At 35.1% G+C, this 27,902-nt stretch overlaps 1 protein-coding gene and 2 pseudogenes across 2 annotated transcripts; 2 read left to right on the forward strand and 1 right to left on the reverse strand.

Moving 5' to 3' along the window:
* The first annotated feature begins 297 nt into the window (after positions 1-297).
* On the forward strand, positions 298-1,389 carry LOC148923456 (E3 ubiquitin-protein ligase RSL1-like; annotated as a pseudogene).
* A 7,533-nt stretch (positions 1,390-8,922) lies between these two features.
* LOC125204568 (RAD3-like DNA-binding helicase protein) lies at positions 8,923-19,474 on the reverse strand. The gene is made up of 24 exons (XM_048103255.2): positions 19,250-19,474; positions 18,158-18,420; positions 17,094-17,242; positions 16,690-16,771; positions 16,458-16,605; positions 15,905-16,061; positions 15,456-15,632; positions 15,006-15,133; positions 14,862-14,907; positions 13,664-13,805; positions 13,415-13,569; positions 13,195-13,286; positions 13,022-13,129; positions 12,883-12,948; positions 12,389-12,475; positions 11,525-11,584; positions 11,324-11,445; positions 11,070-11,127; positions 10,869-10,974; positions 10,616-10,680; positions 9,960-10,502; positions 9,725-9,870; positions 9,490-9,575; positions 8,923-9,420 (listed from the first exon to the last, which is right to left on the reverse strand). The coding sequence occupies exons 1-23, from the start codon at positions 19,349-19,351 to the stop codon at positions 9,491-9,493; spliced, it is 3,087 nt and encodes a 1,028-aa protein (XP_047959212.2). The 5' UTR covers positions 19,352-19,474; the 3' UTR covers positions 8,923-9,420; position 9,490.
* Positions 19,475-22,564: 3,090 nt separating this feature from the next.
* LOC125204686 (heat shock 70 kDa protein 14-like) lies at positions 22,565-27,366 on the forward strand (annotated as a pseudogene). The gene is made up of 6 exons (XR_016132574.1): positions 22,565-22,653; positions 23,436-24,650; positions 25,036-25,258; positions 25,347-25,442; positions 26,162-26,356; positions 26,597-27,366. The product of XR_016132574.1 is annotated as a heat shock 70 kDa protein 14-like (transcript).
* Positions 27,367-27,902: the final 536 nt, after the last annotated feature.

Here is a 27,902-nt window from a genome sequence, read left to right on the forward strand (position 1 = left end):
TTTGGAGTATATATATGATTCTTTTGTCCAAATATGCGACTGATCTTTTATCCAAATATACATCGATTTCTCGACGCCTTAGTAAGGTTTTTGCTAAATTAATTACTATTTTAATGCATAAAATACTTTGTGATGGTCTTATACCAAACCGAATGCTTATTGGAATCGGAGCGTTTCTCTTTTTAAAAGTCTAACATAGGCGTTCATAGCTCTCAAGTCTTAACTAAAGTTTGTAAATTTGCGGCGAAAATACAGAAACATACATAGAAGCGTCATGAGCAACGAAATACAGGCGTCATGAGCGACAAAATACAGCAAGATACAAGCGTCATGAGCGACGAAATATGGCTCGATGCAAGCGACGAAATACAGCAAAATACAAGCGACATGACCAACGAAATACAACAGACTTTCACGTGTGAAATATGTATAGAACCAGCGATGTTGAGCCAGAAATTCGGCCACGATGCCAATTGTGTTCATAATATTTGTTTCATGGTACGTTGTATTATTATTTTTTCTACTTTTTCTTATTTGTTTGCTTTCAATCTATAAAACCCTACACTAAAATAGAAAAATAGGGTTTCATTATATTTTACGGTTTCTTTAAAATCGATTGGTACATCGTTGGTAAAAAAAAAGCGACCAATTTTAATTTAATGTCAAACTTTGTGGTCGAATAGTGCATAGGTAGCCACATCCAATCAAACATTGATGACAACATCCGTACAATCAAGTGCCCGGAATTGGATTGCGGAAAAACCCTAATTCCCATGGAATGTCGGCCGATGATCCCATCTTCGCTCTTCGTAAAGTGGTCTGATTGTTTGTGCCAATCAACCGTTTCAACTTACACAAGCTGCTATTGCCCTTATCGGGACTGCTCTGAGCTGATTCTTAATGAGTGCGATGTGGCAACCACAAAATGTGCTTGCCCTGCTTGCAAGAGGCTCGTTTGCTATGCGTGTAGGCTCCATGGCACGAAGGGTTTAGGTGCAGCGAGGCATCCCAAGTAATGGATGAAAACGACGTTCAATCCGGTGTTTTATTTGAGCAGATGCAGTGGAAAAGATGCCCTAAATGTGGTCACGTGGTAGAACGCAATATGGGTTGTCAAATTGTTACGTGCAGGTATTTTTAACTACTAAGTATATATTAATTGTCTCATTTTTTATTACTATTACCACTTTAATTATAACTTTTCTTCGTAATTTTTCTGTTTTGTGTTTCTTTCTCGTGCCATGCAGATGTAGGACAATGTTTTGCTATGCATGTGGTTCAGAAACTTGTCGACATATGCAAGAGAATACCGTTATTGGACTTATGTTTATGCTATTAATGATTGGTCTATTCATCTTTTCTGTTGTGAAGATAGCCAAAACACATTGAAATTGAAATTCCATCGTTTTTTTTTGTTTTTGGAAGATTCTCTATTATTAATATATACAAATTGATTTGTTTCATATTTTTTCGATTTTAAGTAAATAAATGATACGGATAATAATAATAATAATAATAATAATAATAATAATAATATTATGAATATATTAATTTGCTTTGCAAATTGACTGTTTTGAAGTAAGGTGAGTGATCAATTGCTAACTCATCCCTTAGTTGTTAACTACAACTAATTTAAGACCATAAGATTTTAGAAATCTTGTGGTCTACAATTTGTCATGTGTAATTTCGTTTTTCATTTTTTAATATTAAAAAGATAATAACAACTATCAAATTTAGGGTTTAGAAATACAATGTCAATACAGTGTATGAAATACATCAACACGAAGACATAATAATGTCAACACAATTTCATATTTACATTTTACAAGCATAATATTGACATATTATGTAAGGTGTATTGACATAAATCTGTTCGTCAAAAATACGAAAATTCAAAAAAAAAATTCAAATTTTTTTAAAATTTTGACGTCAGAACGTATGCATGTAGTATATCGTTGGAATCCTTATAAAATTATCTTAATTTGATATATATTATATGAAATTAAAGTTTTGGGATTTCTTTTAAAAGTTAGTTATAACTAACCTGACATTAATACCCCTATTGATTTTTATTGGAATTAATCCTATAGCCTTATTGACGTTTTTTGTTGATCGCATTGACATTTTATGGTTAATGATCTAGGCCTTCAATTTGAATATCTAATGGCTATTATTGAGTTGTAGTTAGCAATTAAGCATTGAGTTAGCAATATAACACTCTCCTTTGAAGTAATATTTCATATGTAGATTAATTTTATTACACAAATGATATCGATCGTAATTGTACATAAGAACAATACATAACAAAATGCTACTATTAATTAATCTAAAGCAATTATGCATGTCCAAGATAATATTATACTAATTTTTATAATAAAATATTTATATTATTAAGAATATTCGATATTTACAATAAGGACGAATTAATAGAACTCAAGTTGAAGGATAAGGAGACGGAGACAGGCATATAGTGAATTAATTAGACAGCATTGACATTGGTAATAAAAATATTTTAAAATTTTATTGTTACTACTCAAATAGAAATTCAAGTAAGAAGATACAGATTCAGCCTCGAAACAACTAATTTCTCCAAGTAAACCACCAAATATAATCTAGAGTTAGCTGATCGAGATGAAATAAAATTTTGAATTTTTTAAAATATTCACATTCTACTTTACCAAACAATTATTGTTGCCATGAAAAGAGCATATTTATTGAAATAAAAATACAAGCAAAACTTACAACTTTTGGGAAATCTCTAAAGTTAATATTAGGGCACATTTTGGGAGGATACGAGTTTTAGTTCACAATTGATAAATATGGGAGATAGAGAGACGGACAAAATGTAAAGTGGAGAATGAACTAGTCTCATTAGTGAGAAAAAAAATTATCAAAAATAGAAGTACTACTATTTATAATTTACAAAAATGTTTTGGAGACATAATGTTTAAGACATATTAGGGACTATTATGTCAATTTCTATTATTTCTATATATTATTTTAAATATACATTTTGTACTAGACGTTCTTACCCTTTATCTATTATGAATATATTTTTAGAAAACAAATTCAATCCATTATTACCATACTAATCTCTAGATATTTGAATGCTGCATATTAAACATTTTAATTTCTTTCAAGATTTAATATCTTTATACGTCAAGATTATTAAACTCAATTGTTTTCTATATTGGGTTTGTTTGTTAAGTACAGTATATCTCTTATTATAATTTTATGTTCTTTATTAGTATTTTATATAAAATTTTTATGATTAAGGTTCAACATATTTATTTTATCATTAATTATCTCCTTTTAGTAACAAGTCATTTGACAATTAAATTTATGATTTTTAACATTAACAAAATAATTGAACCTCGATCAAAAATAAAATTAGTTACAAGCCATTTTGATAGTTAAATTTATAATTATAAATTTTATATTTAATATTTTTATGAATTGCATATTTTTTATTTTAACTTTTTACTTTCAAAATAAATTTTAATTATAAATTTTATATTTATTATTTAGTCAAAATATCACTAATTGGGCGTTGATCGTCAGTTTTTTTACGGAACCGTAAAAAAAGGACCAATCCGACGACAATTTCATTTGTTTAGGACATGATTTTCAAAAAGTGGATATTTTTTACTAAATTCATATTTCGGTCATATGTTTATGACCACTTTTTACCTTTACTCTAAAAGCAATATATAGTAGATTTCTTTTTAAGTAACAATTTGGATTGCAAAAAATTATATTTTTATTTAAATCCGTTACTTCCACAATTCAATTTCTTTAAGTTCTTATTCTTTCGAATGTTATAGTTGAACCTTGATAACAAAATCATACTTTATGTTTCTAACTAATCTATTTAATACCTATATTATTTTCTTCTTTTTTTCTTTTATAAAATATTAATGTTTTAAGCTCCATTCAGTATATCATTAAATAAATTAAAAATGAATAATAATAATAATAATAATAATAATAATAATTGACTTTAATAGTTTTTATTTTAAGAATTTTGTAATTTTTATTATACTACTTCTTTCCTTTCCAAAATTTTAATTTATTTAAATTTTTTATTTTTAGAACATTACAATCGAACTTCAATCAAATAAATAATTACAAGGTATTTTCTCTTTTGCTTTATAAATAATTGAGTTATTAGCTCAATTCACTATATCATGAAATAAAATTAAGAAAATATGTATAATATATTAATACTAATTGGGTGTAGGTGTTTTTATATCATACTTACTATTCTAAATTATTCAATTTTGAAATTTTAATTTATTCAAATTTTAAACTTTAGTCAAAATAAATATAATACTAATTAAATTTATTGTTTTAATTTTAAGTATTTTATAATATTAGTACTCTAGTTTGATTTTTGAGTATTTATTTTTATGTTATTTCTATGTAAAATATATAATATACTCTATTGAATTAATTTCACCATTTGCTTTATTAGTCTTTATTATAGAAATTAGATCACCCCCTAATGATCATGCATTCATGCTAATTGATTTTATCCAAAAATAGCATTTGGTTATATTTTCCACATATAAAATATAATTATGGCATAGAGACATAAGGATATTATGTCATGGAGACATTATGTCTCTAAATCACTACTCTTATATTTATTGGACGGACCAAAATGACAAAATTAATTTTCGATTTTTATGGGACTTAGTGAGTATTATTTTTTGTTAATAAAAGAATTATTGTTTAAGTTTAAAGATCAGTAAAATGTGTAAATATAAATTTGACAAATATCTAGATTGTAGTCAATAAATCAAAATCTTTGATTAGGACTCTTTCCAACCAAGACGACTCTTTTTCCAATTCAAAATCTTTTAGGAGTATATGATTCTTATTTCCAAATATGTGATCTTTTATCCAAATATACATCGATTTCACGACGCCTTAGCAAAGTTTTATCCAAATATGTGATTGAATAGTGCATAGGTAGCCACATCCAATCAAAGATTGATGACAACATATGTACCATCAAGTGCCTGGAATTGGATTGCGGAAAAATCCTAATTCCTATGGAATGTCGGCCGATGATCCCATCTTCGCTCTTCGTAAAGTGGTCCGATATTGTTTGTGCCAATCAACCGTTTCAACTTACACAAGTTGCTATTGCCCTTATCGGGACTGCTCTTGTAACAGCCCGACATTTCTAGGGCATAATAAATACGGCGACTGTTAACTAGGCGAACTTAAGGCGACAAGAATGTAGACTAGGGTTTCATTTAAAGAGATTTGACCAAGTGTTTAATGAAGATCAAGGCAATAAATCAACGGCTTTAAATACGAAAAAACAAGATTTAATAGAATCATAGGCTAAGCTCAAAAGTCAAAGGTTTATTGTAGCTCCAACAAAACGCAATATTTCCCAATATTCCAATAAGTTCAAACAACCAAAGATAATAAGTTTCAAAATATTCAGCGGAAGCAATCCAAGAGAAAGCGAAGCCATGTATGAAGACACGACTACACTCAAAGTTCCAAACATCCATTTTATTCGATTCACTGTCTCAACACCCCCGACCGCCCATCGCCGCTCAACCTGCACATAGGGAAAACACATGCAGGGCTGACTATTTTAAGCATACTCAGTGGACTCATGCCAAAACATTTTATAGTTATGTCACTCTTACCATAGTGAACTCGAGGTTTAGCATTTAATTAAAGAACAGCATCGAGTATCACAAAATATATATCATGGACTGACCAGTCAAATAATACCTCTCATTTTCTCATCAATCAACATTTCATATGGTGCGACGAAGTGTGGCCACACTTTCGCCCACGAGACCGACCGACTAGCAAGGACGGCTCCCGATCTCCCGTGTAGGGCTTGCGGCCCTACTCAGACCCGAATTCGTTTATATAGCCCTATAGCCTAATGGAGCGCACTCGCAAACTAGGCATCAGGCACACACAATATCCAAAAACATTCATAGGCATGGCATAACAGTTTAATCCACCCTTATTTCTCCAGTATCATAAATTTGCAACATAGAAGAGTTTAAGAATAAAGCCCACCTCGATTTCCTTCGATTTCAAATACGTACTTCTTCTTGTTATCGCACCGGGAACGCGAGCTATCGCCTTTAGTTCATGTATTTCAAATAAGTCTCAATCATGGATCAAAATCATGCATGTTCTCACGTTTCTCTTTTCCCATCGATTATTTTCAATATTCCCATTCAAAATCAAAGTACAATTATCATATCGTTTTTATCCACACAACAACTCTAGATTTAACATCAAATCATGTCACGCATGAGTGTTTTCTACACACACCACACACACACACACACCACACATGTGCACGCCTACCGAGGCGTTCACACACACACACACATGGTCACAACACATACACATGCATCCAAATTCACCGATTAATTTCCCCTTCACTCGTTCTAAATGCATGTGGACTCAAGAACACCGATTGATCGGTAGAAGAAGAGAAGATCAAAAATAAAAATACCTTTTCAAAAGAACAGTCGGTAGGAAACAAGTAGGATCTTGATTCTTCAACAAATTCTTGAATTTCAGCTTCAATTCTTCACACAAGATGAAGAAATAATGGAGAAAGTAGAAGAAAATTTTGAGAGAGTGGGAAAGAGAGAGAGATCGAGATTGAGGGAGTGGGGGTGTGATTTAGTGATGCTAGGGTTAGGTTTCTCACTTTTATTTATAGAGTGCAAGATATAATCCAATAATTAAATAAATCAAGATTTGGAGAAGATATGATGGTTAAGTTGCGTGAATTAGGTTGAGAGAAAAGGGGATTTCGAATTTCTAGGCTATTTAATTAGCCTATGATTTAATTTGAATATTTCACGGAGTAGAATAAAATATTACGGAGCAAGAAAATAATAAATATTCTCCCCAATTAAATATAAAAGTGGCGTGTAGTTTAGCTTCTTCAAAAGGGATTTAATTAAAAATCCTATTTAAATTAGGATACGGTAAGATCTCCTTAGATTTAGCAAGATATGCTAGGATATTTGAATTTATTTATGGAAGAGAATAAACAAGGGATCAAATAATATAATAAAAATAATTCATTCTCCCATAATAAGAGATTTTCGAAAATCTCCAAGAAATAATAGGGGTCGAAAATTCATGGAACAAATTAGGGATAACGGACTTTGGATTTAATTCGGATAATTATCCCAAGCAATAATTAAATCCAAGAAAAATAGGATTTCTTTCCAATAAATAGGAGGGGTCGAAAATTCCACATAATTAAATAATGCTCTTATTTAATTCTCACTCATCCCTTAGGAAAATAATTCACCACAATTATTATTTCTCCCCACATTAAAATATCCACATATTCGAATTTCACCTCCACTTCACATTTTCCAACGACTTTGACCATTCCACGGCCACGTCATATTTTCCACAATATTGACTATTCAATAGCCACGTCACATATTCAACAAGTTTGACCATTCAACTCAATCTCAATTCCATATCGCAATTAGGTCACAAAGAATATTGCAATAAATCACTCATCATTTAATTCCACATAATCATAGCATTAAAAACATTTAATGCAAAAAATTTCCACGTCACAAAAATTAGGGTTCGAAAAAGTGGGATGTTACAGCTCTGAGCTGATTCTTAATGAGTGCGATGTGGCAACCACAAAATGTGCTTGCCCTGCTTGCAAGAGGCTCGTTTGCTATGCGTGTAGGGCTCCATGGCACGAAGGGTTTAGGTGCAGCGAGGCATCCCAAGTAATGGATGAAAACGACGTTCAATTCGGTCGTTTGGTTAAGCAAATGCAGTGGACAAGATGCCCTAAATGTGGCCAAACTGTAGAACGCACTGGGGGTGGTCTACGTGTTACGTACAGGTATTTTTAACTACTTATGTTTGGATTAATATATTCACTACTCTTACCACTTTAATTATAACTTTTCATCGACTTTTGATATGTCTCTAATTTTTCTATGCAGATGTCGGGAAGTGTTTTGCTATGAATGTGGTTCACAAGATTGTCTACATGTGCGACCATTACAATATGGAGTAGCTGTAGGAGTATATTTCTGTGTCTAATATTTGCGATTGGTATACCCATGATCATTTTTCTTGTGACGTGTAGTACCGGAAAACATTGTTTAAATTAAAAATCCACCGATTATTTTTGTTTTTGGAAGATTCTTTGTTGTTACTAATATATTCTACTACCGTATTGATTTGCTTCATATTTTTTCAATTTTAAGTAAATCGTCTCGTATCAAATGTATATGGATAATAAGTTCACTATACAAATAGACATAGTACTCTAGTAATAATACTGATTTATGTGTATATATGATGATAATTGAAGTATAGAATACTCTGCTTTACTAATTGACTGTTATTACTATTTCATATGTAGACTAATTTTATTACACAAATGATAACGACCGTAATTGTACATGAAAGCGATATATAACAAAATTCTAATACAACGCAATGAATCAAAAGCCATTATGTAGGTTTACGATGATATTATACTGTACTAATTTTTAAGATAAAATTTATATCATTAAGACTATTCGATATTCACAAATTAACAAATTAATGGAATTCAAATTGAAGGAAAAGGAGTTTAATGAGAAAGAGCTATATTGAATTTGCGAGACAACACTGACATTGGTAAATTAAATATTTTTGCACTTTATTGTTGTTTTAAAAATAATTGAACTAAAACACAAACTCATTTCTCCAAGTAAACCACCAAACACAATCTAGAGTTAGCTGATCAAAAGTGAAATGAAATTTTGAATTTTTTAAAATATTCACATTCGACTTTACAAAAATGATTATTGTTGCCATGAAAAGAGTATATTTTATTGAAAAAAAAATATAAGCAAAACTTACAACTTCAATTTCTAGGAAATATTTAAATTTAATTTAGATTCGATTAAAAATCAAAATTTAAGGGTACTTGGTATATTTCAACTACTTCCTTCATCCGCCATTCAAAGTTCCATTTTGACTAAGCTAAAACACCTTTTAGTTAACAAGAAATTAGGCTTAATAAAAGGTTAACTTACAAATTAAGCTTAACCTGTAACTGAGATGTCGAAGCTCACACCCCCATAGATTTTCTTTTGCATCTCTAGTTTTGAAACACCACAATTGCCAGCGTCGTTGCCAATGTACAAGTCTCACTTTCTCCTCAAAACGACGTGATGAGTCCCTCACTCATATCTCGTCTCTGAAATAATACTACGGGGGCAGCCAATTTCGCTTGGTATAAGCCATGATGACCTAGTGTCGTGCCTAAGCTGTCTGCAGATGGAGACGCGAGCACCAAAAACACCGTCACATGCACAGCAGTAAGGCGATTTCTGGCTCTGTTATCTTCAAGAACTAGCTTTGTACATCTTTTAATAACTAGTGAGGAAAGAAATAGTTCAGTGCAAAGTAGCATAATCCATTCAGCAGCAGGAAATAGTTACTCACTTTAAAGACCAGCTGCATCGCATGTAGTGGAAATCATGATTTCCTCATATAGAGATCGATATTTCGCGGGAACATAGTCCTTGAAACTGTCAAAGATCCAGAAATTAGATCAACGATAATATTAACTAAAGGGGTGCACTGGATCAATTTTGTAAAATCATACTAGTGATATTGAGAGCGACATTATAATTGTGGAATAGTGATTATGAAGAAATAAACCGACGTTAATTCATACCTGTGAAGAAGAGAGAGCCTGTCAGGAAGACAAAACAATCTAGCAATTGATTCCAGAGCATGGCTAATTTTCATTGTATTAGACTTGAGTGCTTTCATTGAGCCGACAAATTCTTTATATTCTGAATCAGTAAGCTTTTCTCGAACCTGCTTATTACTAATTGTTAGGTGCAATGTTGTAAACATGTAAAATATATATACTAAAATAATGTAGACAAAATTTCAAGATACTTCACCTCAATGAGAAAAGCTGATCCCTTGGTCTCAATGTTGTTTTTATTTACAGTCTCCGACACAGCATCCTTATGTTTAGCGATGTCCGGTTTGACATCGCGAAACAGCATCCTTATGTCCGGTTTGACAGTATTTTCACCAACCAATACTTCTGGTTCTTGAGGATTGAGGTCACGGACATTTTCTGGGAAGTGCAAATGTTCTTTCTTCACCATATTTCTGAAATGGTTAGACTTTTCTTCATGTGTTGACTGAGTAGGCCCGGTTATAAGCAACTTTTGCTTTTTCAGTAAAATAGGTGTAGCCAGGTCAACAGATTTTTCATCATAATCCTGTTTGCTCCTCCCATCAATGGCCAAAGACTCTTTCCCAGAGCTTGAAAGGACACTTGAACTCTTCATCTTTAAATCCCGAAGTAGCTTGCCTGATGCTAGAGTTGAGCGATTGGCAGGAAGTATTTCTCTCATATGGATAGAAAAACCGCCTCTTTTGACTTTTTCAGCAGTGGATGATGAGTCCAATGAGCTAGTTGGATTGAATGCTGTCTTCAGGTTGTTGTAATTCAACGATAAAACCATTACAAATACAATTAGGGGATTCATAATTGTAAATATAGTAACATACTTATAAGTAATTTAAAACAGCAAATTGAGATTACCTGGAGCTTTTCCAGGTTAATCTTGTCCAAAGACAAGGGGCTGCTCTGTGAAACTCGAGCAGGTTCTGCAGAAAAAAATGTATGGTTACTAAATCCGTACTATGCAGAGAGAAATATGTATTGCTTGAAAAATATGTATGCTTACAGTTTTCACATAAATAAGAACTTGAGATTGTTGTATGGATAGAAGCACAAGAAATAAGTGACACATTCAGAAGCACATAAAATTTTGAAATATCAAATAAAAAATGACCTTGATCGTCATTCTGTGCAAATTCCAGCTTTGGAGGGCGATATGTTTTAATATCTCGAAAAAATCGAGTAAGTGTGTATACTACATCACCAAATTTGGAGTGACACTGCAAATACAAAGTGCAAAGGCTTACAACATAATAGCAGCGTTAACAAGAAATAAAGAAATGGAAGAAAATGAAGTGTGGCTGACAAACCGTACTTTGACATGGGGTCGTATCCATGAAGATATCTGAGACTGTCGATTAGAATGCGAGAACCTATTTATAACAAAGGAAATAAATAATGAAGCATTTCCAGTCTGTCTCTAAACATGTGTTTATGAGACATACAAGAACGTCGAAATGAAACACTATTTTCAGCTAAAAGTCTTAATAATTCTGGATTACACACCAAAGTTTAATGAAATATGTAGCATAAAATTTGAATTACGTAAATAAAGAACAAAAAAAACACCTCTCGTCGCATAATATAATTGCTCCGTAATCATGTCGATGACGAATGACTCGACCAATGGCCTGATTTATAGCCCGCATAGTTTGCTGAGAGTACCATTCTTCTCCTGTGAGACCTTGTCCCTTCACAATGCCATTAGGTCATTTAATAAAACAAAGTTTACAACTACACGAAATTGTTGAATATTAGGATGTGTGCTACCTTGTTTATGGACTTCCGAGAATGAACTTGATTATCCAAGTATTCGCGTTTAAGGCGAACCTGTCTCCAGCAATCGACACAGAAATTACTAAACAGGCTAAGTATAGATAAAACAAATTTGTAAATTTGTAAATATTTAAAAAAAATTTAAGGTATATGACATATTTGATAAATATAATAATATACAAGTATGTTTATGCTTACACTCATTGTGTGAGATAATTAAAAAAACCAAAAATATGTAGCCATGCCATGTAGAAAGAGAATCATTTTACAAATCCATTCAGATTAGATCTCGAAGATGGAAAGCTGAAAATGCTACCATGAGTAATTCAAATAAAAAATGGTTGTAAAAACTCATGACTATAGAGACATTCTCGAATTTTCACCATACAATAAGTGAGGTTTCTCGATCAAACATTCCATTGCACAAAATAAAAGGTTCTTCTTTTTCACAAATAACAAACAAATTTTGAAAATATTAAAAATAATACATAAAATAAACATTGCAACAGACAAGCTCTCCTAAAGTATGAATGTTATCCTATTTGTAGAAATCAATTTTGTATACCTTACACAAATATTCCTCAAGATTTAAAAAAAAAAACTTCGACTCTTTTTAATCCACAGAGATTGGCAGAATTAATATTATAACCCCAGGAAAACTAGCTTTATTTTCTCAAAAAGAAAAAAAAAACAGATAAAAAGTTGCATAAGTTGGTATAAGTTGCCTTTTGCAGAACTACCAGAAAACGTATCGATTTGAAATGTGAAGGGGAAGTATTGTAATCTTACATTCCTATAGCCTACAGGTAGAACTGTACAAATGCACAAGCATTAATCAAAATTAAACATAAGACAAACCTTAGGATCGGTCAGTGTGGCAAATGGCAACCCAGTGATGACCACAGCTCTGCCAGCATGGTCAGCAAAATCTAGTCCTTCACTCACCTATAAATATGAGAGAAAAAAATAGTGTTCCAAGGATGTTAAATGGGAGTTGGGACAGAAGGGCGAGACATTTTCTATATACAATAAAACTGGTATGACACTATTAAGAGTCTATTAGAGAAAAAATAGAATTAGAAGCAAAGATTTCTCCAAGAAAACTAATGAAACATTCCAGGCTGCGTTTAGCAATTATTGCCAGCTTTAGTGGCATGTGATGGTATTTTGTATCCTCTCACGCAAATTACTGATTAGTGGTTGGAGCTTTAGTATCTTAACCAAGCTAAACTTTGTGGTACATTTCCTTTGTAACAAGTAAATTTTGCACATTAAATTTTTCTTATGAGTTCAATACATAATTGTACATGAAAACACAAGACCAAGGATTTATTGTTGTATAGGATATATACCTTCCCACGGCAGACAGCAAAAAAAACTGCGCCAGAATTGGCTTCCTTTAACTTTGTCATGTAATCCTGACAAGGGACACAAAGAAGGAGCTTAGCATTGAAAGCCTCAAAAACATAATTTTGCATTTATCCAACTTACCTCAATCGCTAAAGGAAAAAGTGAGGATTGCCTAGGTTCCACAACAGGTAACTTATGCTTGCAGATCCTTTCCCATATTGTTGTTGAATTTGATAAATTTTGTTGACCCTGTCAATAAGAAGTTCGTTTAATAAAACAGAAAAAACAACTAATCTTGACATGAGCTGTATTACCGTAGTTTTCCAGCAGCTGATGCATTGCTCCAAAAGGTAGTATGATGGGAAAAATACAAGCAGGCCATCTGGTACAATTCGAGCAAAGTTGACTGTTGCAAAAATTCCAAATTAGACTTGAGGCACATTGTACATATATTTGTATGGAAAATATTGCTAACAACTCGGGCAATTACAGCAAAGGGACTTGGGGCATATTGTAGTATATAAGTAATCATACCAATTGCATTGCCCAACTCCGATTTGTACTCTATTGAACCACGGTTGCGATAAGAAGAATTGAAAGAATAACCAGATGGCCCAACCGGTGCAACCCCAGACCATATTTGATTTCCTGATATAACATGAGGATTCTCCAAACGGACAGGGAATTCTCTACAATACACAAAAGCTAATTAAAACTTCGCTCTTTGGAAGCAAACACCAATATAATTATGAGAAATAGTTCCATTGAAAGCTAGTCACTTACAATTTCAATTCTTCTGCAAATGAATCCATTGGTGATAATGTACCAGATGTCAAAATTATAGATCGAACACCAAGCTTGGTGAACTCTTCCATGGCAATTCCAGGATTGAAGCACCACCAGCTCAGGGTTCTAGAAGTTTTCCCTGATTATGAAGATTGATGGAAATTCATAGGTATCGATCACAATGCATCATATTTGCAAATAAATGATCTGAAGCTACAATTTTAGAAGATAAGGCAGTACAGGATGGACAGCAATACTTCCTCTTTTATTTTCCTTTTCTGATTTACAAAAACTAGAAACCCCAGATAAGAACTTGTGAAATCAATTTTCAGTATAAGAACATGTCAAATTTAGTCAAGACTCAAGAGATGGCAAGAAGATATTCACCATGGATATGCATGCACAATTACTGAAATGTTTCCTTTAAGTGCATGAGCCATGCCATAGGCACTTGCATATGCATGTGTGGGAGGACATCATCTAACATATGCAAATCTTACATAACAACAAACAAAAAATGTGACCTTTTCGCCCCATTTCAATATGTTACAATCCTTTTTATCTATCGCACAAATTCATTCTGTGAACTTTCTACAAGTAATGGACTACAAATTGCTGATAACAAAGCTGCTCAAGAAACTAAATGTGTACAGTTCAATGATCTAAGCATGGTAAATTCTGGTTTTCTTGTCACTTAATACGAGTTTAGCAATGTTAGAAATACATTAGGAATACAAGCTTCTTGAATTATGTACACTTGATTCTCAATCTACAGTTCCATGATCTAGGGGGCATGATATTTAGGCGGATGAAAATAAAAAAATAATAGTCCTCATACATTAGCTTATACAGCATGTAGTATAGTGCCTAGAATGTGATTGGCTTCATGAAGAAACCTCCAGGGGGCATGATGTTTTGGATGAAGGAAATAAAGAAATTTCAACTTGCATACATTAGCTTAAACCACATGCATTATAATGCCCCGATTGTGATTGGCTACATAAAGAAACCACAGGATTAGTGCAGTGGCAGTGAATAAAAAGACAAGAAATGCACTAGAAATTAGGCAAAGTTAATTACCAAAATTTAAGAAAAAGCATGTATTTCAACAAACTAAACTACAGGATCAGATATGTAGGAATTATAAGGCTTAAACATGATCTCCATCTTTTGCACGGAAAAATCTATAGAATACCTTTAAAGGAATCATTAGAGCTAGCTTCAACTTCCTGGACGTGAAACTGTCATTGTCAGAGAAATGAATCAGGAAGACAGCATGGACATGAAGGAATCATTAATTGGCTTAAATTATATGAAGCAATCAATTGATATAACTTACTCGATAATATTGGGCATGAGCAGTACTATTATCCTTGAAAATCAGTCCAAAGATATCACCTATGCTTTCAAGCCTGAAAGCTGTACCATTGGTTTTATGTGTTCCTCCACCTCCAGTGACATTTTCACCTGAGAGAAAAGTGAGAATATTAGATCTTCAATAAGGGACAGTATATCACCAAGAGAACTTAATTCCACATGTTAAGAGTATACAAAATGGCCTAGTTTAGAAAAAGGAGATAGCAGGAGAAAATATGTTTGCATGAATTTGTTCTATGATGATTGGTTATGTTTGCATGCATTTGAGAGACAAACTTCAATCATGTTCGGTTATGTTTGCATATATTTGATTTTCAAAAAAGATTTTCCAAGAAAACACATCTCAATATTGTCACATAGCTATAAACTTGAACTGTACAAATATAGAGTTAAAGACCATGGCAGCGGGTACCTTCTTGGAGCAGTATACACGCCTTCTCAATAATACCCGTGAGCATGTCGGCAGTTTGCTGAGTGATATTTAACTCAGATAGTAGCTGATAAATGTAAGGTCCATCCTTCGTAAAACCTAATTCCTTGGATTCAATTGGCACCTCGGCTATTCTCTTCTCAAGCTTCAAAAGCAGTGCTGCAGGAACACCATAATGCACATATAATGGCCTAAAACTAGGGAATAAAATTTCATTGATCATAACAGCTAGAAAGAAGATTGAGGAAACTAGGGAAGATTTAGTTTACCAAGCTATACTCATAGAGTATAACACTCTACCACACCATGATCAAGGCAGAAAATTAAGTTCAGATAAGAAACAAGTATACAGGGTCAGGATTAGGAGAATGCCTTATTCAATATTCATGAATTAGTCATGAGAGAAACATCAGGTAAAAGCTCTGATATACCTCTAAGAATAGCAAAATCATCTGGACTATAAGTTGTATCATTAGAAGTGTCCCTCCTAGCAACTGAAAGATCAATGCAGTTTTTTGCCTCTGATATGCAAGCTGTCAAAAGACTTGAAGGCAGGTCAAATGAGGCAGCTTCAGCACATAAGCTTTCCTGCATTAGAAAATAAATTGCCAATATGAAGCTTGTTAGACGAACAATGTTCACATAATACCTGACTTATATGTTTCTTTTTTTTGGCTTGCAATCTCCAAAAAATTAAGGCTGCATTCAGTAAGAAGGATTTGGAAAAGGGGAGGATTGATGAAAAACTTTAAACAAATGGATGTCTGTAGGAGTTAGGTGACTCAAAAACTAGATCAATGTGGAATACCATGTATTTCAAATCAATCAAGATTCAAAATAAAAGGTTTACCAAACAAGTTCAATGTATTGCTAAGATGAAATATGAATTAAAAATCTCTGGAATCTGAAGTATTTGCAGATTGATGATAAGATGTAAATTTTGTGAAGATGGTGTGCTCCAAAAGTCAAGGAGTTTATACGTACTAAGTTGTGAGCTTCATCAAAAATAAGGATGCACTTTTTCCAGTCGATCTTCAGAGATTTTCGATTCCCACGATCAATGAGATAGTTGTAAGGTGCGAATAAGATATCAACATCCTTATGGATCTCCCGTGACAGGTAATAAGGACACCTAAGTTTGAGATAATCATTGTTAAGTTCAACTTGATTGGTTTTCTGCAAAGAGAGCAATAGAAGGCAGAAACCATAAACCTACGATCCAGAGCTTTTTCCAATATTGACCAAGTCCTCAATATCAATAGGATCCTCTCCAATACCAGGATTCTTCTTGACGAATTCTGAAGAGACAAAGAAGGAGGAGTTATTTGCATACCATAACACGTATTATCATGACCAACAGCCTTTAGAAAATAATATGGAGGTCATATCTTATCCGTTTTCTTCAGCATGCAATACGATATAGCTCTAATTGGTCCTATGCCTAATAATTACAAACATATATTGGACTACAATATTACTTTAGTAGTTGGAACAGTGTCTTCTAAAAGTTGCCAACCAAGCATACTATTCATGAATACAGCTTATAAATGAGTATACTGATTGTCTATTAAATATAATGCAGGTTATGCATGCAATTGATGGCACCAAACTAAGGCATACCTGCAGCACCAGAAAAATGAGGACAAAACCGTTTTGTTAACTTTTTGCACAGGGCACGGCAAGCATTTGTTTGTGCCTTTCCACGAAGTAGACTTACTTGATCATGAATACACAATTGCTCTCGAGATCCTAATACCACCATTTTGGGCCTGAATATTAGATCATTAAGTTAATGATGTTAATCTACTATAACTATTTTCACATTTAAATGAAATGCATTCAACATTCATAAAGAAAGCATAGTTGTGTAAAAAGAATATAAGTCCGCTGTGTTTGAAGCATTACTGCTGTAAAAAGTATCAACTTTTGTCATAATTAAACAGAAGAAAATGACATTGACCCACCCAGAAAGGAAAAACAAATATTTGTGTGTTGGGTGGAGCTCCCAACTACCATTGAATCAATGCATCATCATTCATCACCATTACTCCAATGACTAAAATAACAACAAGCTGTCATCAGTTTGATGCAAAAGTATTATCCCAAGCCATAAATTACTATTGTAAGCAGTCCTGATAGAAGGAACTAGAAGCAGTGTGCAGCCAGTCGACTTCCCTTTCTACCACCATTCTTCAGTCCTACAGATAATCATGCAGCTATACTTGAACTATTTTTCCAACTTAGCTGAAACTTTATATTTGAGTTACTACCAATGAAAGGCCAATCCACTAAATCTTTCTAATATAGTGTTAAGAAGAGTCAACAATAATCACTAGTACTCCAGATAATTTTGCAACAGTAATGCCTGATCAGCAAATTTTGCAGATGCATATTTGTTTTGTCGTAGACTTTTGATTTTGATAGGATAAACAAGCATCTCCGTACTCATTGGAAGAAAGCATATCAATGATTCAATACTGTACTACCTATTCGGCACTCAAAGACAGCAAAGATAACTTAATCTGTTTAGTGTTACTTGAAATCATATCTAACAAAATTTCTTCGAAACCCATTATCCACATAGCAATTTCTAAGAATCAATCTTACAAGCACTTATAACCGCAAATGACCAAAAACAAAGAACAATGTAGTTGGAGCACAAGCACTGTAGTAGTGAACCTGACCTGTAGTTGGACCTCTTCAGCTCTTTAACCACTTGCTTAATCTGGCTGTGGGTGCGTGATGTGTAAACAATTGTGGGAAATTGAGAAGATTGGGATTGTGGTATATCTTCATCTACAGACTGAGAGAGAATATCTCTGATGCTACTTTTATCACTCCGGCCTCTAGAGAATTCGCCAAAACTTCTCCTCCAAGCTAATGTGGCACATAGAAGGCATAATGTCTTTCCTGTTCCAGTTGGACTCTCTAGTAGAGCATTACTTTTCTGCCGTTTTAAAAAACAACAAAGAAATAAATCAGTGGTGAATGGAATTTTTAGGATATTTTTTGGATGAAACTACTATTGACATTACTGAACAATACAAGTAAATATTCCAAGATCTCATCAAGCAACCATGAACCAACTATGGTCTACGACTCTATGGGACTAGTAAATAGATTACAGAAATAATACAAGTCCTGTTTGAGAAACACCTCGATGAATCAAATAAAAAACAAAGCTATATGAAAGGATACACTCATAAAGAGACATCGCAGTAATGGTATGGTATCCCTGAGAAACATTTTTTCTCATACTTCACTCTATTAAAAAGCAATGGATTTTGTTGTTATATCTGCTAAAACATTATGTAATTGTGAGTAATTATACAGCAGCGCAGTGTAGCAAACAGCAAACTTCAAAATTCAACTGAAAAATGTCAACAAACATTCTCAGCAACTAAAATGCCAAAAAAATCATTGTGAAACTAGGCAAGAAGCAATTTTTCCACACAACTTAAGTAAATGAGCAGTCAAAAATTGAATCTTTATCTTTTTTGTGACAGCACATGTGTGATTTTAACTTCATATGAACAAATGATACTGCATAAAACCTGCCAATTATCGAACGCACGGTGATGTAGGACTAGTAAAATCAACCGCACTCCGGTAAATTAATGTAACACGTTTTTATACAAATTTTACCAACTATTTCGAGTATGAAAACATAGATTATTGAAGTCCTAATCTTCTAATAAAATGTTTACTGAAACCTCTTGAATCACGCATATCGATCAAACAAATAAAAGAAATACGGATGATGGAGTTTTTCATACATTTTGAAGAGATTCGATGACTTTTTCCATGTAAACAAGCTGGCAATCATACGCCTCGTACGGAAAATCCACATTGATACCCCTGATGTTGTATATCGGCATTGCGAATCAGCGGATTCTTCTCCTCGTGGAGGTATAATCGGAGTGATTAATATTGTTGTTGAAACCCTATCTCTACTCTCATTTTTGGTGTAGCATATAATTGTGAGCAAGAAGAGTGCAGTACAAACTACAAAGCAGCGCAACCAAAATCCCCAATGTTCTTCCATTTTCCCGCCGTTTTCTAGATTGGTTTGGGCTGCACTGCTGGGCCTACTTTGTTTGGGCTGATCGCAGCCTTCAGGCCCATTCAACAAGAGGTGCGTACGATTTGTAACGACGATTGATTTTATTTTACTAATAACATCTGGGATGAAAGATTCAGTTACATTTTTATCCTTGAATGAATTTTATTTTTTAATTAGATTAGAGCACTCCCAATGGAGTTCCCTAAAAACTCCCTTATTTCTCCCTAACTCCTGCCACATCAGCGCCACATCAGCACCAAAATTTATCCCCAGTTTTTAGCCAAGTGCTACATTGGTTTCTCCCTTATTTCTCCCTTATTTCTCCCTAACTCAACATTTCATTTTTACATCATTATTTTTTATATTATTTAATTTTCCCTACAAATGTATTTAATAAATAGACTAATAATGAACAATTCATCGTTGTATTAATCATTGGAAAATATAATACAACGAGAAAAAAAAAACTACAAATAAAAAACGCAAATAAACAAAGATTTAAAAAAAAAAAATCTAAGACGGAGGGGCCGGAGGGGCGTCGGGATCGAGCCCCAGCGTACTCTGCAGGTGTTGGATGCATTTCCAGAGGGCCGCCTTTTCTTCAGGGGTCCCGCCGCCGGTGAAGTACAGCGTGTACATCTGGGTCAGATTGGCGACATTGCTCGAATAAGTGGCTTTTTCTAAGTCGATGACGGATTCCGACGCGACTTCCGACGTTGCGCCCTTCCCCTTCCGCCTCCCCTTCGCCTTCTTCACTCCCTCCGGGCGCTCGTGCGGACCATCCCCACTCAAGTCGATGTGGGCCGCGCTCCCCTCGCTCTCCGAAACGCTAAGTCGCGAGCGCACCGATTTCCCGTGCAGCGCGTCGTGCATTCCCGTCCGGAATTTGGGGAGATCCTTCAGCTTATCGTAGATGTTCCAATACTTGAAGCCCTTCGTCGACAAGTACTGGCTACTATACATCCGGATGGCCTCATCTCGGACCATGTGCTCGTTCTGGCCACTCGTCATGTGAGTCATCAAGTTAGAATAAATACCGTTGAAGTGCCCGCAGTCCCTCATGAGGCGCTCCCAATGCCGACGGATCGCCTCGCTGCCATGGTCCTTCATTGAGGCAGTCTTGTGGCTCCTGTACTTCGCGGCAATCCGCTCCCAGAATATGATCTCAGTCTGGTAGTTGCTGCGCTCCGCGTCCTGTGACGTGTCCGCCCAGCAGTCGGCTATCAGCTCGGACTCTTGCAGAGTGTAAGTAGTCCTTACCCGCTTCGGCCTCTCATCGGAACCCGTATCAGTCGCAGCCGACGACGCCGGCGCCTTCCCCCTCCCGCTCCTAGAAGGCGGCTCGGTGGGCGTTTCTTCCACCTCGAAGTCCTCCGCGCTCAGTGTCGCGGCCTGAGATTCTTGGTCGCCTGGGGTTGATCCGGGGGTGTCGAACTGGGGCCGATACACATCGTCGGCTGGAAAGGGCATTCTGCCGGCAGAGTTGAAGTACGGAGAAAGTCTCCGCGCCGGAGGAGTCTGCAAAGGAGACGGACCCCCGTATGGAAGTTGGCCGGGAGGAGAACCCATCGCCAACAACGACTGCATCCACTGCTCGTTTGCTTCATCCGTGTTGGGAATTTGTGAACTCGACTCTTTCCCCTTACCCTTATCCTTACCCGATCGGGAACTTTTCTTCCAAAAGCTCATAATTTTGATGAAAATTGAAGATTGGGAGAAGAGATTGAAAATGGAGAGAATGAAGATTGTGGGTGATGAATGGAGGAAGTGGAGGAAATATTTATAGGGGTGGAATGTAAAATAGCCGTTGGGTTCAAAAAAAAAAAAAAAAAATTTTAATTATCGCCGATTATCGCCGAGCGTCGCCACAGTGGCCGGCGATCGCTCGGCGATAATCCGGCGTTAGAACGCCACTCGGCGAAGCAACGGCAACATTATCGCCGAATTATCGCCGACTTCGCCACAATGGCCGGCGATAATTCGGCGATAACCGGCGATTTATCGCCGAGAATTCGCCACCTCCATTGGGAATGCTCTTAGAAACGATAACAGTGTTCTCGATAGAATGATAAAGTATAGATTAAATATATTGATGATCAAATTTTCAGTATATCGCCTTCATCTTGGTGCAGTAGAAGTTTGAATATTATCCCAAAATTTTCTAAACTTTGTATTTTAGGATTTGGATCGCACAGCTCACTATTTTTTTTCTTTCTTTCTCTTATTTTATACATTTTTCTTTTTATTTCTTACTTTAATAATTGTACATTCAAATTTATATAGTTTCAAAAGTTTTTATTTTACAAAGGACGACTGTGGTAAATGTCATTTAGTGCATTTCAATAATGCTGGAAGGGACCATTGGTTACAAAGCAAAAATTCATGACGATCAGAATATCATTGTGACAACTAAAATTACACGTCGATTGTTCAAATTACATGTTGATTATCCAAAACTGCACATCTATTACTAATTCAATGTGTAATTTAGATCATCACGATCGATATTCCAACTGCAATATTTTTTTAGGATGATTTATTCCAACAAAATGAAAGAATGTGTGATAGAGTATAAATGTGTCAAACACTGAAACAAAACTCATAAGTTTTTATTATTTTATATTGATTAAAATAAATAAACACTCATTTTATTTGCAATTTACATTTGAGTCGGAAAGGGTTTTAAGAAATGAGTTAAAAAAGAATGGAATAGAAGTAAAATGAGCTGAAATATAAACCTATTTATTGTAGTAAGAGCGAAAACAAACTTTTAGGATAAACCATATTAAAATGACAGATGTGGATTCATATTGAGGAAATTGATTAGAATATTGTAGATTAAATGAGAAATATGGATTCTTATCGAGGAAATTGATTAGAATATTGTAGTAGTAAAAAATAAGTGGAACACGTGTAGCTCGATCAGCTCCGAAGTCTGCAAGACGGTTTTTTTTGTATTTTTCTCTTAACAAAATAAAGCATCGCTCAGAAGCAGGGGTGTTTATTTTCTACTTTTATTCACTCTCACTATCACAGTTTTGCTGAAGGAGAAAAATCCCACAAAACACGGTCCGCAGCGCGCTCGACTGTTCTCACTTCTCACTTCTCACTTCTCAGGTATTCTTTTTTCAAACTGAATGTGGCGCAACTTACGTTATTTTCGACCTAATCGTTGCACCGATTTTTCATATTGTTTTATTGTCGCATATGTGTGGAGTTTATATGATGCAATTCGGTAGTAGTAGTGTGTATTCATGGATTCACTCGTCAAATTTGACCAAGTTTGTGTTAGTGCATTATCTCTCATTTACCTAGAGTTCGAGGCAAATTATGAGTGCTTACTTAAATTTATTTTTCTGATACGCCAATATGTGCATGAGTTGTTGATCGGGCCAGAGACTGTGAGTGCATCTGCCACAGCGGCTCTGCAAATCTGCAATCGGCCGATGTGAACGCAAATGTGCAGTGCAACTTGCCATCCTTGTTTTTCTTTTTGCGGACTCTATTTTTAATTCGAAATCAAATGTGGAGTAGTAATACTTTATTTTACTTTGAAAAGATTGATATTCAATTTGATTTTTTCACCAAAAAAATTTCCTAATTTTAAACTGGGCTGAATAATCGTATTTATAATCACTCGCATTTCTCATTTTTTTTTATTAGCCTATTGGAATTAAAGTTTTAATGAAGCTAAATTCTTAATAATGTCTGCTGTTCGCAGCATTTTTTTTTTACTTGGATTATTGCAATTTATTGATCAATGATTACATATATTATTATTATTATTACTGTTATTATTATGCGCTGGGTATCATGGAATCATGCTAGTTAAATTTGGTACACATCCATTATTGTTTTTTATGGTGGTCGTTTGAAACTTGAAAATTTTAATGATCCAGGTAAATACGTGTCATGTTGCTGAACACTTTGCTGAATCTTCAAGCACTATAGTAAACATGAGCGTGGTAGGTTTTCATGTTGGGAACGAAAGCGGTGTTGTTGCTGTTGCAAGACAAAAACGTATCAATGTTGTGCTGAGCGATGAGGCCAAGCTCAAAACTCCTGCTGTTGTATGTTTTGGCAAAAAGCATCGATTATTTGGAACAGCGAGTATGTTGAATCCAGAATATACAATATCACAGATCAAACGTTTTATTGGATGCAAATTTTCAGATGCCGAGTTGCAGAAGGATATCAAATCCTTGCCATTTTCAGTCACTGAAGGGCCTGATGGATATCCCTTGATTCATGCTCAGTATTTGGGGGAAAATAGGACCTTCACACCTACTCAGCTTTTAGGAATGGTACTTTCTGAATTGAAGATCATTGCAGAAAAGAACTTAAATTCTGCCGTTGTGGACTGCTGTATCGGGATACCTGTTTACTTCACCGAACTGCAGAGAAGATCTGTTATAGATGCTGCAACCCTTGCTGGTTTGAACCCTCTTCATCTCATTCACGAGACAACAGCTACTGCTTTAGCTTATGGTATATACTGTACCAATTTACCTGAAAATGAACCAATGAATGTTGCATTTGTTGACGTTGGTCATGCCAGTATGCAAGTATGTGTTGTTGCCTTCAAGAAAGGTCAGCTGAGGATATTGGCTCATTCTTATGACCAGTGTTTGGGTGGAAGGGATTTTGATGAATTGCTTTTCCAACATTTTGCTGCAAAATTCAAGGATGAGTACATGATTGATGTTTATCAGAATGCAAGGGCTTCCCTAAGATTGCGTGCTGCTTGTGAGAAGTTGAAGAAGGTCCTTAGTGAAAATGCTGAGGCGTCCTTGAACATTGAGTGTTTAATGGACGAGAAGGATGTTATAGGTTTTATGAAGAGAGATGATTTTGAGCAGATTAGTATTCCAATTTTGGAACATGTGAGAATTCCATTGGAGAAGGTTCTTGCTTATGCTCAACTTACTACCCAGGATATACATTCTGTCGAAGTTGTTGGTTCAGGCTCTCGAGTTCCCATGATTACAAAAATATTGACAGAGTTTTTTGGAAAGGAGCCTAGACGAACGATGAATGCTAGTCAATGTGTGGCGGAAGGCAGTGCTCTGCAATGTGCTTGTCTCAGCCCGTCATTTAAAGTTCAAGAGTTTCAGGTAAATGTTACTCCTGGAATCTGTTCACCACAATAGAGAGATGGTATTATGACCACACTTATCAGTTTTGAGTGCTTAGTTATATCTGTAGACAATAATATTATTCTAATGCAACATTGATGTATATGCCATTCGGTGATCCACAACTTCCATCTACTTTGGTTATGTTGATTTCTCAAGAATATTTCTTTAGTCCTCTTTCGTGATTTTACTTGTTATCAACAACTTGTTAAAACAAATTTTTAATATGGTTTTGTAGTGTCTGCACATTTATCTTATGCATTTCAAACAGCTATTTTCATACTAGTTTTAGAGTGGGTGATCTTTGGAAAATTATCAGTACATGATAATTGGACTGACTGGTGTATTCTTTACTCTTGTGTAGGTTATTGAGAGTTTTCCATTTCCCATTTTTTTGTCATGGAATATGCCTCCCCCTGATGATACACAAACTGGAGCAGCTGATGTGCAGGAGAACGTTCTCGTATTTCACCCCGGCAACCGTAATGCCAAGTGTTAAGGCTGTGGCTCTCCCCGTATCTGGCACCTTCACTATAGATGTGCATTATATGGATGGCAGTGAGCCTCCGAATATTAGTACTTACACGGTAGCTTGTTGTGGATTCTTTCCATTCACTTTTTTACATGTCATTCCTTTTAACACAGTATGACATATCCTCTTGCTGGGCTATGTAGATTGGACCTTTCAAGTCCACAAAAGGTGAAAATATAAAGGTCAAGATCAAATTGCGTCTAGATCTCCATGGCATTTTCTCGGTCGAGTCTGCAATGGTAAGATTTCAGTGTGAAGCTCACTAGATCCTTCTATTTTTAATGCACAATTGGTAAATTATGAGAGAGTTAAAAAGAAAAAAGTGATTGAAGTATCGCTAGTGGAAAATGAGTCCCACCTCATTTGACAGAACAAAAGTTTCCTAAACTAGAATGTTACTCCACTTAATAATTTTAAGGGACGGACTAAAAAGGAAACTCTTCATAATTTTAGGGACGGCGGGAATACTTGTTTTAGGTTTTGTGCTGCTAACCATACCATTGTGCTTTCTTCTGCTTGCATTTATATTCTTATATAACAAAGACACCGGGGAATAAAAATCGACTCATTGGCTCATTTCTGAACCATCATTAATTCCTGTCTTCATCAATAAAACTGATGTTCTTTGAACTCAAATAATATGCTACTGTACCTGTTTTCAATTTGGATAGCATTCAATTCCTGAGATTTTAGTAATTGAATCAATGAGCTGAATGTTATGGTTTACAACTAGACTGATAAAAACATACAAATCTCCAATCTGAGAAAGGTATGTTTATTGGCCCAATCAAGATATATATTATATCAGGAACTGGAGCAAATTTAAGTGAGTTTATCATGGGATATGAACAGTTACATTGATCTATTGTGATAATTAATCTTAAGGTTATCCCTGCTTTTTAGATCGTGCAGGGAAGAGAATGTTTCTAACTCGTGAACATTTAATTGGCGTACCTAGGTCAAGCTAATAGAAGGAGGATATATGAAAGTTCCAGTTGTGAAAGAGCCAGCCAAAGAGGTGACCGAGATGGATGTTCATCCCAGTAGCACTGAAACAGATGTAAATACGCAAGATGCTAAGACAGATAACCCCGGAGCTGAAAATGGTGTCCCGGAATCAGGGGATAAGACATCTCAGATGGAAATGCTTAAGGTTAGCTTTAAATGACAATTGCTGATTTTGGTGCAGATTCGGGGAAGTTATCTTTTGTTATAAGCTGTGATTTGTTTAGCGAGTCTTGTTATGGTGGAGTCTTAGAAGTAGGTTTATATGATAGAGCTTGAGTAGGAGTTGAGTCATTATGTAATCTTTGGTTATGTTTTTATTGGTTGTTAATCTGTTCTCTATATTCTGACCGTGTGATATTCCTTCTATTTGGTGCGGTGAACGCAGAGCATGGAAGCTAGGCTCGAAGGATTAGCAATGGCGATCGAGGATCAATCCGCTCGCACTTCAGCGATTGAGGCGAAGTTGGACCTAATCATGCAACAAATTGCTGTTTTGGGAAGCCACACAGCAGCTGAGGAATCCACAACTCTGCCACTTCAACAAACGATGGACCTTCCCACGTTTGATGGTAGCAACGCGGTTGCATGGCTAGCTAGTGCGGATCAGTATTTTCTATTCCACAAGACGCCAATGGAGAAACGGGTCGAGCTTGCCTTGACTGCACTCTCCGGCCCCGCAATGTCTTGGATCCAGTTACTCCAACGTCGCAGCCCTGACCTCACGTGGGATCAGCTTTCCCACGAGCTTCTCATTCGTTTTGGGTCCTTAGACGGGTACAAGGCGCTGCCTACCCCGTCCCAAGAAGGGTCTCTCGTCGACTATATTGATGAATTCGAAGGGCACCTCGCTCAATTTCCGGAGCTCACTGAGAAGCAATATCTTGGATTATTTGTAGAGGGACTGAAGCCCCACATTCGTATGCAGATTCGTGATCCCACCATCACCACCTACACAGCTGCACTTCAAATGGCCAAGCATATTGATTTTGTCTTCAAGCGTATGTAGGATTATGGTGGTTTTCGACAACATGGTGCAAATTAGGACTAGTTATCTTTTCTCATTATTTTTAGTTGTGATCTTTTTATTGTTCATTTGTTTCAAGTCTTACTATTAGTTGACAAGGGTCTCGTTTGATGGGATTTATAAAGGAGTTATCTAACCCAAAATGATTTAAAATGTGTGTATTATCATAGTTTACCTTATCTATCTTCACTACTCTTTCTTCTCATAGCACAACACGTGGTGTGATTTAATTTCATGAGCATATGATATGGGTAGTACTTGTGCTTGCTAGTGTTCTCTCCGTCCACCATTTATAATGTCATTTTAACTCGACATAAGTTTTTAAAAAATTGTTTTGACCCTATGTGAATGAGATGTTGTTCGGGTCAAGAGATTAACTCGTCCCAGTTTGTATGTCATTCTTCTAATGTATATTGTTAGCAGATCCGATTATTGCAATTTTTAGATTAATTCTGGTAGTTAATTCTGCTGCATGCATATTGATGTTGTTGTTATTCACTGTGTTAACTCAAAACATATTGATATTTTTATTTTGAGTTAGTAGTTCATTAACAATAACATGTCATTAGCAGAATGGAAGAGAGTAGAAATTAAATATATTAATAATCAAATTTCAGTATATCCCCGCGTCTCGAAAAATAGCTCTTGTGCTGTTGTGCAGTAGAAT

The sequence above is a fragment of the Salvia hispanica genome, chromosome 6 (assembly GCF_029641045.1).
Source record: "Salvia hispanica isolate PSC_SH4W2 chromosome 6, Shi_PSC_v1, whole genome shotgun sequence".
NCBI lineage: Eukaryota > Viridiplantae > Streptophyta > Magnoliopsida > Lamiales > Lamiaceae > Salvia > Salvia hispanica.

Coding starts and splice junctions, on each gene's coding strand:
- LOC125204568 (XM_048103255.2), bottom strand. CDS start 19,351: ATGCCGATATACAACATCAGGGGTATCAATGTGGATTTTCCGTACGAG. Junction 15,633..15,904: donor TGATTTTGCTATTCTTAGAG/GTATATCAGAGC, acceptor GTGTTCCTGCAG/CACTGCTTTTGAAGCTTGAG. Junction 13,287..13,414: donor GGAGTTGGGCAATGCAATTG/GTATGATTACTT, acceptor TTTTTGCAACAG/TCAACTTTGCTCGAATTGTA.